Source organism: Alosa sapidissima, chromosome 11 (assembly GCF_018492685.1).
Source record: "Alosa sapidissima isolate fAloSap1 chromosome 11, fAloSap1.pri, whole genome shotgun sequence".
In the NCBI taxonomy this organism is placed as follows: Eukaryota; Metazoa; Chordata; class Actinopteri; order Clupeiformes; family Clupeidae; genus Alosa; species Alosa sapidissima.
In genome coordinates this window covers 981,368-995,909 of record NC_055967.1, presented here as the reverse complement: position 1 = coordinate 995,909, position 14,542 = coordinate 981,368, and the positions used below count along the sequence as shown (strand labels likewise).

At 45.7% G+C, this 14,542-nt stretch overlaps 1 protein-coding gene across 2 annotated transcripts; it reads right to left on the bottom strand.

Annotated features, from left to right (window-relative positions):
- Positions 1-3,220: 3,220 nt before the first annotated feature.
- LOC121723285 lies at positions 3,221-13,779 on the bottom strand. Of its 2 annotated transcripts, XM_042108856.1 has the most exons (3): positions 11,937-13,779; positions 11,487-11,597; positions 8,442-8,467 (listed from the first exon to the last, which is right to left on the bottom strand). In XM_042108856.1, the coding sequence occupies exon 1, from the start codon at positions 12,945-12,947 to the stop codon at positions 12,024-12,026; it is 924 nt and encodes a 307-aa protein (XP_041964790.1). In that variant the 5' UTR covers positions 12,948-13,779; the 3' UTR covers positions 8,442-8,467; positions 11,487-11,597; positions 11,937-12,023. The 2 variants fall into 2 exon arrangements, with proteins under 2 accessions (XP_041964789.1, XP_041964790.1); XM_042108855.1 differs by lacking the exon at positions 8,442-8,467 and adding an exon at positions 3,221-4,401 and having other exon boundaries at positions 11,487-13,779.
- Between the last annotated feature and the right edge of the window lie 763 nt (positions 13,780-14,542).

The following is a 14,542-nucleotide window of genomic DNA, read 5'->3' as shown; positions in this document are numbered from 1 at the left end:
CAAATAGCAGGGAGCAGATCCATTAAGTGTCCTAATTAGCTGGACATGGTCTAGCACAGGGATGGGCAACTGGTGGCACGCGGGCCACATGCGGCCCTCGGATCAATTATCGAATATCATTCAAATGCTGGTTTTACAGGTCTTTACCACATCTGAACCGGATCCTTATTGTTATGATACTGTCCACCAGTAGAGGGCGCTTCCTATATATATACAGGTGGGTCTCAAAAATATTTAATATTGTGGAACAGTTCATTTGTACCCTTTAATTTAGTTCAAAAAGTGGATCTTTCATATATTCTAGATTCATTAGATATAAAGTGAAATATGTCAAGCCATTTTTTGTTGTAATCTTGATGATTATGGCTTACAGCTCATGAAAAACAAAAATGAGTACCTCAAAATATTAGAATAAGGAGGTTATATTACAGAAATGCCGACCTTTTGAAAAGAAATGAACTAATCTCACTAATTTGACAAATCTAAAATAGTTAATTTATACACTTGTTCTGGCTGCTTTTGAACAAATTATTGCATCAATGTGGCGTGGTATGGAGGCAATCAGCCTGTGGCACTGCTGAGGTGTTATGGAAGCCCAGGTTGCTTTGATAGTGACCTTAAGGTCATCTGTATTGTTGGGTCTGGTGTCATTTTTCTCTTGATAATAAACCATAGATTCTCTATAGGGTCCAGGTCAGACAAACTGTCTGGACAAGCACAGTAATACCATGTTAAGCAAACCAGTTACTAGCAGTTTTGGCACTGTGGGCAGGTGCCGAGTCCTGCTGGAAAAGGAAATTAGAATCTCCATAAAGCTTGTAAGCAAATGGAAGCATGAAGTGCACTAAAATCACCTGGTAGAAGGCTGCAATAACCCCAAATCATCACTGACTGTGGAAACATCAAACTGGACCAAGCAACTTGGATTCTGTGCCTCTCCACTCTGGACCTAACCTGACTCTCGCCAGATGAATTTTGTTCCGCTTAGCTCCGCCTAGCTTCATTCACATCCATCTGGGACCTCTTCCATTGAGAGTGATTTCTGCACCCGATTTTATGGTACAGCCAATCAGGACGCAGGGCGGGAGTTTCATAGATGTGACATAGCGTAGAAGCGACTGTAAGACTGTTATCGGCGTCACGGGTTGGCTTCGATGTGAGTGGTTGAAGTAGCACGTCAATAGATGACGGACATTTTTTGATTAGGCCCAGCCTTCTGAAGCAACACTCCAATGGATTGGTCCCAGATGGATGAGTGGAGCTAGGCGGAACGAAATTCATCTGGCGAGAGTCAGGTTACTCTGGACCCTGATCCAAATGAATGGCAAATTCTGTTTTTATGTGAAAAGAGGAGTTCTGTATCTTCTTAGCCCAGGTAAGACGCTCTAATCTGGTCTCTGATTCAGGAATGGCTTGACACTAGGAATATGCTACTTGTAGCCCATTTCCTGAACACGTCTGTGCGTAGTGGCTCTTGATGCAGACTCCAGCCTCAGTCCACTCCTTGTGAAGTTCTCCCATTTTAATCAACTTTGCTTGATAATTCTCTCAAAGCTGCAGTCATCCTTGTTGCTTGCGCACCTTTTCCTACCACACTTTTCCATTCCAGTCAACTTTCCATGAATACATGTATGCTTTCATACAGCACTCTGTGAACACCCTGCCCACCTTCTGTGGCTTACCTTTGTGGAGGGTATCAATAAGTGCCTTCTATCAAGTCTGCAGTCTTTCCCATGATTGTGGTTGTGTTTACTGAACCAGACTAAGAGTTTAAAGGCTCAGGAAACAGACATTTCTGTATTATAACCTCTTTATTTTAATATTTTCAGGTACTCATTTTTGGTTTTCATGACCTGTAAGCCGGGTAATGTTATCATATTCAAGCGGCCCTCAAATCGACCGGCCACACCTAATTAAATACAAAATCCTTGCATTAGCCTTAAATATATTTTCAACTAAGTGCCGTGGAGCACTGAAAGTAGACAAATGTACTGTAGGCCTGATTGGCTATCACTCTGACTTATTAGAGGTAGCCATGGAGCCCATGATCTCCATATTCAAGTAGGCTATAGAAGCAATTATGAAAGAAGAGTTTCTGCAAGAATTCAATTTATAATTTTAAATTATTCAAAAGGGCAACAATTAAACTATACAATGCTCAACTGAAGCCTATGTAAAGAGCTAAATTACCTAGATTGTGGTAGACCTTATTGTAATTTATTTCAGTTATCACTATAGACCTCTTCACGGTCCACATCACAGAAAAGGTATGCGCATGTCAGGGTCAGAAAGATTTCCATCCTATTGAATTGTGTGTGTATGAAAGAAACATCAAGAAAAAATGCTTATTTGTACTACTTTTATGCATGTATACACGCTGGGCTTGTCAACCAGATAGCCGTATATGTCGGGCTAATGAATCTCTGGCCACTTGCTAACGTTGTCTACCCATTCTGTAGTCAGGTGGCTTATGTGGTTTTGAAATGTTAATTTTTAAAGAGCGGTTGGAATGTCTTTAGAGGTCATTGAACATGGAGAAAAATTATGTCTGCATTTTTTTTTACCTGTTTCAACCCTATTTTTCTGAAATTGTATATTTCACTGTAATTAACACCATACATTTTGCCTAAATCACTGGCTATGTTGAATAAAGTTCACAAAACAGTTATTTTCAACAGTATTGTTGTATGTCAGTATTATGATTGTATGTCAAACAATAAGAGATAAGATCAATAACCAATCAGTTTCACCAAATACACATACTCCATTGCTGAAAGATAGCGAAAACAACAGAATCACAGATGAGACCTCGAACAACATTTAATTAATTTACATATACACAACATATTAGATCTCACCTCCACAATTTCCTCATCAAAATCTACAACTAGTCTACTAGACCCTATTCATACTCACCTTCTTAAGACTGCTCTCCCCTTCCTGGATAATGTTTTGCTCTAGATCAGGGATTCCCAAACTGAGCTACCACTAATTCAATGCTATCAGGGCATGTACCGCAGTCATTTAAGACATCTGTTATTAAGCCCTCCCTCAAAAAAACCTAGCCTTGTATCAATAATAGATAGATAGATAGATACTTTATTGATCCCCAAGGGGAAATTCAAGGTCTCAGTAGCATACAGACATCACACACAACATGTGTAACGGGAGCAGGAATTATGCTACTGACCCTTGAGGTACAACAACAGACACACTGGATATATATAAAACTCAGTTTTATTACAACATTAAAAAAAAGGCATATAAAAACACACACAATACATATATGTATAAGTCACTAGGTCCTGATGCTTCAAACCAGTGTGGAAGATCTAGAGAAAGTAGCTAGTTAACTACTTCAAACCAGTGTGGGAGATCTAGGGATGGCAGCTAGTTAAATGTCAGCAGCTACAAAATACTGTTTAAAACCAGTGTGGAAGATCTAGGGCTAGTAGCCAGTTAACTACTTCCAACCAGTATGAAAGATCTAGGGATAGCAGCTAGCTAGGTGCAAGTGACTAAACGCTACTGCTTCAAACCAGTGTGGAAAATCTAGGGATAGCAGCTAGTTAAGTGCAAGCAGCTACACAATACTGCTTTAAACCAGTGTGGAGGATCTGGCGCCCTCTAGAGGGGAGAGAAATCATATAGTCACAGTTACTCTAACGCAGGTAGGCCTATTACTAGCGATTCACACTCGTGCACAAAATCACATCACACGCACCCACAAAAGATCACACTATTGTGAAAACAAGGGCAGAATAGCCACAAATGTAAATAGTAGAAGTATTCAATCGAACTAGCACAACACGTTAATCCAAAGGGTGACACGCACACACAGTTAATTGCTACTACGTTAAAGTCCTGTTTACACAATGGATTCCCCCACCCTGCACACACTTCTAAAGAAACTGTAGCGAGCAGCCTGACATTCTATCTTAACTATAGCCAGCCTAGTAACACACAATTGTTTGTACAGAGGATGAATGAATAGCCCAGCAGCCACTCACGACCCAGCCCACAGTTCCAGGAACACAGAACCAGGAAGTCGCCGCCGCCTCAGCCTCCTTGCCTCTCGCACTGAAACAGGGTAGCTTGCGCCTCTCGTCGCCAATGCTCCTTCTTGAATGTCAACAGTCGGCACTCCACCAGGAACTGCGAGGAGGAGGAAGTGAATCAGCAAAGTAGCCACAATAAATCGCGGGGTAAAACCCACTCAAAAGACAACGGCACAATTACTTTCCTTCACGTGAAGAATCGGGTGCGTTGGATAATCCTTTCGCGTCCCTCACGGTGTCCGAGCGGATGTTTGGTCAATTCGCCGTTGTAGCTGGGAAGTCAGAGGCGGTAATCCCGACGTCTCGGCTCTCGTGGGTTGCGGTGCGTGAAGTATCCGGGCACCTGTTGCAGATAAAGGGAACGCACCGATGAGAGGGCCCAGTCAGCTTTTATCCCCTCCAGCCACCAATCACGGGTCTTGTCAATTGTCTCCATTATCGGCAGCACCTGTGGAGGAACGTCTCACAAGCATACACACACACATGCACAAACCCCGCCCCCAGACAGTTCATTCGACATTTTGACTGTAGAGCCCCGCTACATTTCCACCCCCCTTTGATAGTGCTCGTCCCGAGCACTAAGTGTCCAGTCCAGGTTTGGTGTAGTGTCTCATTGTTCAGTTGGTTACACGGTCTGTTGCGACCTTTAAGGTCGGTAACGAGCAGGAGGGTTCCCTCGGTTGTGGCGGGCTGGATACCGACTAGGGACACGTGTCTCCGGGTTTCGGTAATGTCCTGGGGCTGGGGCTGGGCAGAGCTCTATTATTGTCTGTGGTGGAGCTATTATATCCTGACCAGTCCCTACTGTTCGCAACTCTGGGCCAGGGGCTTCATGAGAGGGCGCAGCGGAGGCAAGAGGAAGAGGTGACGTCGCTGTAGGGTTGAGTGGTATGTCGGCTGGCACTGGCATTGGGGTCTGTACAGGGTCCAGCTGAGCTGGTGCAGCTGGTTGGATTACCACAGGAGCAGCAGGCCTAAAGGGTTCTGGAGGATGGGCTGGCCCGTACTCGTGGCACCCATTTTGGTGACCTTCCTTGCTGTTAACAATCGTCACAGGGTCTCCTGGGCATGGTCGCAAGTTGTTGCGATGGAGGGTTCGACACGGACCATCTTTACCCTCTGGCCGTATCGTGAACACTGGCCAGTCACGATGGGGCTGTCCGACGATCACAAAAGGTGTTGGGAGCCACTGTGGTGCAAGTTTACCTTGAGCCCTGCGACGGAAGTTTTTTATCAACACCCTCTCTCCTGGCAACAGTGGCAAGGTCCGAGTGTTCCGATTGTAGTGCCTCTGGTTCCAGTGGTTGCGGCGTTCTGCGTTGTTACGGACAGTCTCATAGGCTTGCAGAAGAGTCTGATGGTGGCTTCTGACCCACCCATCTAGCACATCTCTACACTGGGGCGGTGCAACGTCATACAACATATCCACTGGTAACCTGGCATGGCGGCCAAAGACAACATAATGTGGAGTCATTCCAGTGCTTGCGTGTGTGGTATTGTTATAGGCCTGTAGAAGTGCAGGTAGCCGGCTGGGCCACTGAGACTGGGACTGCGTTTCAATGGTACCCAGCAGAGATAAAAGGGTGCGATTAAACCTTTCACATGCACCGTTGCCCTGTGGGTGGTACGGGGTGGTGCGTATCTTTCTGCAGCCGTACATCGTGCATAGCTGCTGCATCAGAGTCGACTCGATCTACACGATCGCCCACTACTTCAGACTGTGCTTCCAGTGATCTCCAGACTGCAGTCTACAGTGGGCATCGCTTTCAAATGACCACTTCATTCGCGCATTACGTGGCGTGAAGCTGCGTGAAGCTTTAGTACCACTTTCAGCCACTGTGCGTCGCTCTGCCACTGTACATCGCTCTGCCTGCCGTCCCTTACATAATTGTTGCCGAGAGTAATCCCAGCCTACGAATTCAATAACAAAATAAATCAGGCATAATTAAACATTACCTCGATTTAGGCTACTTGGGTATGGCTTAAGGCTTGACTACACGAAAATCGAAATCGAAATTTGCTGTCTACATTATTGTCAGTGTTGGGGTTAACGCAACTACGCAAATCAAAACAGTGGTGTGATAATTGAGCCAGTAGAGAAATAACTGTTCAGAATTAATCTGTAGCCTTGGGTAGGCTTCTGCAGAAAACAATGTTGTTGCCGATTTAATACTATCTGGCCACGTTTTTAACAGGCTACGCAATAGAGGCTTAGACAACTATGACCCACGTTTTGGTTTCGTAAATTAATTTGGCCTACTTCTTGACTGCAATGTAGTCAATTGACTGCTTGACATGCCATTTTTATTTTTCTGTACAATAAACAATTACATCTGCTTTATGCCGCAGAATTACATTCATATTTGGCTGACTGCAGACGCGCCACTTCCCTCCCCATATTCCAAGATTAAGATAGTATGAAGTGCTTTTTGTAAAAAAATAGTTAAAACGAATAGCTATTTGCAATTTGACAAAACACTGGTCCTCATTTTGCGAATGCGAGGACGATATGAGCCTGTTAGATGTCCGAGTCACGCATAATGTTTGAAAACCACTGGCTCGTAATCACAATAATTTAACACACGACAGTTGGATAACCTACTTCATCATGTCCCCATGCCTACATTTTTGTGAGTAACAAAGAGATCGTTAAAAACAATAAAGTATGGCTCTCCGTTTGGGACATCGAAAACTTATATTTTTAATAGACTACCGTCGAAGATGCTGACTTGCAAAAGCCTCGGGATAACACGTTATCTCCACTATCGTCAGTCATGCCCCTTGATCAAAGTGGGGAATGAAATAAAAGTTTGAGAACCACTGGCTTAACAAGTTACCTACAGTCCAGAACACAGAATCCGTTGCAATATTCTGATGATCGGCGATGATATCGGCAAATGTTTGTTTTCCAAAGTAAGAATTTCACTTCACCATGCACCTTCGACAATACCTGGCCTACCTGGTATCATTACAAACATTATTCTGTGTCCTAAAACTGGCATATTGTAATAAGCCTAGAATGTGAGGTTAGACTGTTGTGACTAGAGAAATACTCTACAGAAAAAGTAGCCCAGATGTATAAACAGTAATCTTTATTTAACACAATTCATGCAGCTACCAAACATGTCAGACTGGGATTCATGAAATCTTAAAACCAAATGCGATCAACCTGGGCGAACAACACACCACTATGAAGCCTACTACACAGAAGACACTGCAATAAAGAGACCATACAAAAGAGATCACACACACAATAAATGGGTAAAAGCTATAGCCCACACCACCCCCATAGGGCACTGCACAGGTTCACACTGCACTTTAAGATTCATACCAAAGACGCCATCAGACTACAACATAAGGCTTTAGATCACCACAACCCTCCCACCCAATCATGAAACGGATACTGCCAGGTTTAAAATAAGTTACACACACACACACACACACACACACACAAAGTCAATAAACACTTAACTCTCCCGGGATACGAGACCCTCCCCCGGGGTCTAAGCTTTGGCGCTGGTTGGCACAGGGAGAAAGCAGACGCCAGTCCAGCGCTCGTGAGGCCTCCGAACAATAGCGGAACCGGAGCACCTCTTTCTGAGAAGCAGCAACGCCTACGCACTCCTATGCCCGGCCTTATCTACAGGTTAGCCCGCTAAACTATCTTCGCCGCCGGCAGCCCTAAATAGCATACGAACGGCACCCACCCCCAAACCTTGAGTGCAGCTCGGCGTTAGCAACCACACGCCACTTCCCAGATCCCCTCACCCTTTCTGTGCTCTTCTTTTTATGACTATGCCTCTCCTTCAACTCGACGATAATCACTGCTCCAAAGTTCCTGCTCCTTCACGCTCATCAGTGGTCAGGTGCGAGCAATCAATTAACTCAACCCACTCTTCCCTCAGCTCCCTCCCCCCACATACGTCAGTCATAACGCTACATTCATCCAACGTCATTTCATTACACTCCCCCCACCCATAAAACAGACTCGTCCTCGAGTCGAATTCAAAACATTTCATAGTCCAGGGACCACACTGGTACCCTCCTTGAACGTCCTTGGCATGAGTCTTTGGATAGCGATGCACCTTGCTGGGTCTCCCCAGTCATTTCAGAATGGCTAGTCATGGGTGTTCGCATGGTCCCAGTGTGTGAAGATTCCTGACCACCTTGATTCTGTGTGGCCGGAGCCGGCCGGTGTCTTTGCCCTTGTGATCCTACTGAGGCGGCGCAGCTTCCTGGCACACTGCTTGCTCCCCTTGTAGGTGTGACTGGGGGCACCTCGGATCTGGCCGCTGGCACTACCACCTCGCTCTCTCGACCCGCTGTAGAAGCTAAGGTCTGCAGCCAGGTCTCTTTAGGTGGGACGCCAGCTGTCCGTAGGCTCTCTGCACCCTCTTGGTTGGTAACCTCTGTTACAGAAGACAGACATGGTTTAAGTCGGTTGAAGTGCACCACTATTTCTGTCCCCCCCTCAACAGGCACCAGTCTATACAGAACTTCTGTTATTCTCTCTGTGACTTTATAAGGCCCCTTAAACCTTCGTTGTAATTTTGGACAGAGCCCCCTTTTCCTAACTTTCCCCCGGACCCACACCAATTCTCCCTCAGAATAGTATTGGAAATGTGCTCTGAAGTCATATTCTTCCTTCTGCTTCCCAGAGGCTCTGAGCTGATGGCCCTTTACCGCCTCTACCACTGTAGACAAGGTCTCCAACAATCTAGCCACATACTCTGAAGCAGAAGAAAATCCTTCCCCATTAGCAAGGTTAAGCATAACATCCACGGGAAGGACTATCTCTTTTCCAAAAACAACTTTATAGGGTGTAAAACCAGTACTGGAGTGCACGCTACTTCTATAGGCCATCATCACATAAGGCAACAGGATATCCCAGTTAGCTTGGTTATCATCTACAAATAGAGACAACATGGATGCCAGTGTCCTGTTAAACCTTTCAACCATTCCATCAGATTGAGGATGATAAGGTGATGTCCTGGTCTTATGAATGTTCAGCAACTGGCACACTTCTTTAAATAACCTGGATTCAAAATTTCGGCCCTGATCAGTATGGATTATCCTGGGGGCTCCAAAGCGGCACACCCACTGTTCAACCAACAACTTGGCCACCGTCTCAGCTTCCTGATTAGGAAGAGGGAATGCCTCCGTCCATTTGGAAAAGTAATCCCCAATAACTATAATGTATTTGTTTCCTTTGGGGGTTTCGGGGAGAGGTCCCAAAATGTCCAACGCCACCCGCTCATATGGGCTTGATGCTACAACCGATTGGAGTGGAGCCCGCCATTGTTTCCCCACATCTTTTCTGGACCCACAATCCACACATTCACGACACCATCGCTTTACATCTCTAAACCAGCCCAGCCAATAGAAACGGTCTTTCACTTTTGCTTGTAGTTTCTGTATTCCCAAGTGTCCACCCGTAATATCATTATGCAACTGTCTTAAAATTTCTGACACCATTACAGTAGGAATAACTACCTGGACCTGGTTTGCGGCATCCGAGTTCGATGGAGGAAACCTCACCAACCGGGAGCCCTGCATTTGTAACTGGGACCATACCAGTGCATACTTTTGTAAATCATCCGGTGGTTGCAAACAAGTCACTCCCTCTTTTTTTAGAGCAATGATCTTTTGTAACTCGGCATCTTCCCGCTGCGCCAGAGCCAACTCATCCCCTTCCCACCCTGGAGTTACATTAAGAGGCACATTTTGCACTGCAGCTATTACAGGCGCTCACTAGAGTTGACAGGTAAGCAGGCAGCCTAGAAAGGGCGTCAGCATTGGCATGCCCTCGTCCAGGGCGATGAACAATTTTATACTGAAAGCTTGCTAGCTGCTCTACCCACCTGGCTAACTGTCCCTCCAACCCCTGGAAATTATGCAGCCACCTCAAGGAATTATGATCTGTTCGCAGGACAAATTCCTTACCCAACAGATAATGTTTAAAATGCCTGATGAACGTGACCATACTTAACAACTCCTTCTTGGTTGTGGCATATTTTCTTTCCTGCTTAGTAAGGGCTCTGCTGGCATATGCTATAACATGTTCACACCCCCCCTCTTCTTGTGACAATACAGCCCCGATACCCGCATCGCTAGCATCCGTATCTAAAATGAATGTTTTGGAGGGATCAGGGTATATAAGAACAGGTGCAGACATTAAACTCAATTTGAGCTGTTCAAAGGCTGTTTGGCATGCGTCTGTCCATTTAAAACGCCTGCCTTTCTCAGTGAGTTGGTGCAGGGGGCGAGCAATCTCAGCAAACCCCTTCACAAACCTCCGATAGTACGAGGCTAACCCCACAAAGCTCCTGACCTCTGTCTGATTTTTGGGCACCGGCCACTGACGCACCGCCTCTACTTTTGCAGGATCAGCCTTCACCCCCTTTGATGAAATGATATGTCCCAAATACTGCACCTGAGTGGCAAACAAGTTACACTTACTGGGCTTGACTTTAAGGTTAGCCTGGCGTAGTTTTGTTAAAACTTCGTCCAGGCGGCCTAAATGTTCCTGAAATGTCCGTCCAAATATTATGATATCGTCCAGGTACACCAGACAGGTGGTCCACTGAAGATCTGCCAGCACCAGATCCATCAGTCGCTGAAATGTACTAGGACTATTGCAAAGACCAAAACTGAGGACATTGAATTCAAACAGGCCTTGCCGAGTGATAAAAGCAGTTTTATGTTTATCCCTAGGATCCAGCTCCACTTGCCAGTAACCACTGGCTAAATCAAGCGTGGAGAACCAGCAAGCTTTATTCAGACTGTCAAGGGCATCATCAATGCGTGGCAACGGATACGCGTCTTTCCTGGTTACATCGTTTAACTTCCGATAATCCACACAAAAACGGAGGCCGCCGTCACGCTTACGTACCAGAACTACTGGAGCTGCCCACGGACTATGAGAAGGCTGAATTATGTTATTTGCCAACATTTGCTTTACATGGTCAGACACCTCATGTTGTAAATGAAGGGGAACACGACGGGGTGGCAACTTCACAGGCTTTGCATCCCCTGTATCGATCTGGTGCAGTGTCAGGTGAGTTCTCCCCAAATCCCCCTCCCCCTCACTAAACACAGACATATTTCTTTGTAACAGCTCACGGATATCAGTTAAATTAGATGGAGTAAAATTCTTCTGATGTAATCCAAAATGAGCAATAAGCTTGTCAACAGACCAAGGCTCCTTTGGGCCCTTCTCATCCTCCCCCATGCCCAAATGTTCAGCCTTACAGCTCACCTCAATGTCAGTATGTAATGTTCCCAGCCTCATACCCTCCTTCAATGTAAGGGGATCTTTAGTAACATTAATCACTCGTATCGGCAGTCTACCCCTCTCCACTCTACAGACCACCCGAGCGATCATTACATCACATTGGTTTGATAGTGTGTCTGATGGTTCCAACATACCCTCACAGCTGGTCATGAAGGAATTATCCACCTTTCCAGCAATGATTGCCTCACTACGTGGGGGAATTACAGTGTCTTCCAAGACGATCACAGTCCGGGGTTTATCAATATCTGCCGGAATAATCAGGGGAAACATTTTACCCATTATACAGCACTCCTTTTTACCAAAGTCCACAATGACACCATATTTATTCAAGAAGTCAAAACCCAAAAGAATATCCTGGGAAGGCACATCAGCTACCAAAAACTCAGCGATTAATGCCAAAGCGTCAAACTGGCAGACTGTCTGCCATTTTCCCAAAATCCCCATCAACCCTCCATTAGCTGCAGACACGTCACCATGATGTCCAGATAGTTCTGTTCCCCCCTCAGTGATCTCAAGCCAAAGTTGTTTTGGTATGACTGATAATGCTGCCCCACTATCTACCAAGAGAAGGGAGTCTGACGCACCTATTTTGGCTCTGATGTATCCGGAGCCACCCTGGTTGCTTGCAGAGGCCGCATATGTACCAACTCGCCGGGGGGCAGGCAGTGGGCCTACGGTGCCTGCCCCCTGTAGTTTCCCTGCAAATATGGGCAGTCTCGTTTTATGTGTCTGGTACACCCACACTCCCAACAACCACCCCCCGCCCCTCTGACTCGATCTGCGGACCCTTGTGAACCACTGTTCCTGGGCTCTCGTCCAGGCTCCCTGGAAAATTGAGTGGGAGTAGGGTTTGCCATAGACTGTTGCATATTACTCACTGTTACACGGAGAGATTTTACTTCCTGCCTTAATTCCTCCACCATTCCTAGCATCATTTGCATTTGTTCATCACTTTTGGGTTTATGCTCCACCACCACCCCCCTTACTTTTGAATCAGGCATCAGATGGGTTTGCTCCATATTCCTAAGAAGCTCTAATTCAGAAGCAAGATCAATTGCATCTTCTAGGGTATCAGGTTTTGCTCTACGCAGGCTGATACGGAAGTCACCAGTTGCAAAATGTGTAAGAAACTGATCTCTTGCCAACATATCGCGAGTGCAGCTATCAGCTGTGGGGTAAGCTTTAATGGCGAGACGCCGTAGGGCATTTCCGAATTCTCTTGCGGTCTCATTATGCATACGTCGGCGAGCTGTAAATGTAGCCCTACTCCAATCACTACTATCACAGGGCTCGAAACATCTAGCCATAGCAGCTTTTAGCAGCGCATAGTTTCCTTTGGCATCACCAGACAAACCACTATAAATATCTCTTGCACGCCCAGAGAGTAGAAGAGACATAAATTTAAGTTTTAAGGGTTCATCCCAATTATTTACATCAGCAGCCAGATCAAATTGCTCTGACCAATCGGACCACTCCCGACCTACACCAGTAAACGTCTCTGGCATAAACACTGGCCGCGCAGTAGCTCTTGATGGTTCCACACCCCTTGCGCGGTCAACAGCTTGAGGACCAACATTATCCTCTCCATCTGACATTTTTGCAACAGTATCTAGGTTTTATAGGGTTCACAGAAACTAAGCAAATCCCACCGCTGCCACCAGTGTAATAAGCCTAGAATGTGAGGTTAGACTGTTGTGACTAGAGAAATACTCTACAGAAAAAGTAGCCCAGATGTATAAACAGTAATCTTTATTTAACACAATTCATGCAGCTACCAAACATGTCAGACTGGGATTCATGAAATCTTAAAACCAAATGCGATCAACCTGGGCGAACAACACACCACTATGAAGCCTACTACACAGAAGACACTGCAATAAAGAGACCATACAAAAGAGATCACACACACAATAAATGGGTAAAAGCTATAGCCCACACCACCCCCATAGGGCACTGCACAGGTTCACACTGCACTTTAAGATTCATACCAAAGACGCCATCAGACTACAACATAAGGCTTTAGATCACCACAACCCTCCCACCCAATCATGAAACGGATACTGCCAGGTTTAAAATAAGTTACACACACACACACACACACACACACACAAAGTCAATAAACACTTAACTCTCCCGGGATACGAGACCCTCCCCCGGGGTCTAAGCTTTGGCGCTGGTTGGCACAGGGAGAAAGCAGACGCCAGTCCAGCGCTCGTGAGGCCTCCGAACAATAGCGGAACCGGAGCACCTCTTTCTGAGAAGCAGCAACGCCTACGCACTCCTATGCCCGGCCTTATCTACAGGTTAGCCCGCTAAACTATCTTCGCCGCCGGCAGCCCTAAATAGCATACGAACGGCACCCACCCCCAAACCTTGAGTGCAGCTCGGCGTTAGCAACCACACGCCACTTCCCCGATCCCCTCACCCTTTCTGTGCTCTTCTTTTTATGACTATGCCTCTCCTTCAACTCGACGATAATCACTGCTCCAAAGTTCCTGCTCCTTCACGCTCATCAGTGGTCAGGTGCGAGCAATCAATTAACTCAACCCACTCTTCCCTCAGCTCCCTCCCCCCACATACGTCAGTCATAACGCTACATTCATCCAACGTCATTTCATTACAATATTTTATGGCATTGTGTCATGTAAGTTCGTTGCAAAATCTAGAGAAATGTGTGAGGTGGTCAGCGGGGGACAATTGAGACACACATTGGATTGTGTTATTACTTGAACACTCCACACTATCCAGACTTACACTACCTCCAGACCGCTGCGCTCCTCTGACGAACGACGTCTAGCTCTACCACCGGTACGCTCAAGCCAATCCAAACTTTTCTCATCTGTTGTTCCTCGTTGGTGGAACACACTGCCAGTTCCTACAAGGGCAGGGACATCCTTTTCCACGTTCAAAAAACTCCTGAAGACCCAGCTCTTTAGAGAACATCTACTCCCATAGCAACACTTACAACAAGTCTTACTGATCCTAGCACTCACCAGCCGTTTTACACTGACAAGTAACTGTTAAAATACAGCACTCACCGACGCACTTATTCTTACTGTACTCTAATGTGTTTTTTTTTTTAAACTGTCCTAAAATTGTGAGAATTGTTCAAAAACTTACTGTTTACCATGTTGTTAGTCGCTTTGGTTAAAAAGCGTCAGCCAAATGTAATGTAATGTAAATGTAATGT

What these genes read in the sequence shown, in the direction of transcription:
- LOC121723285 (XM_042108855.1), bottom strand. Translation starts at nt 12,947, where the DNA reads ATGTCAGATGGAGAGGATAATGTTGGTCCTCAAGCTGTTGACCGCGCA.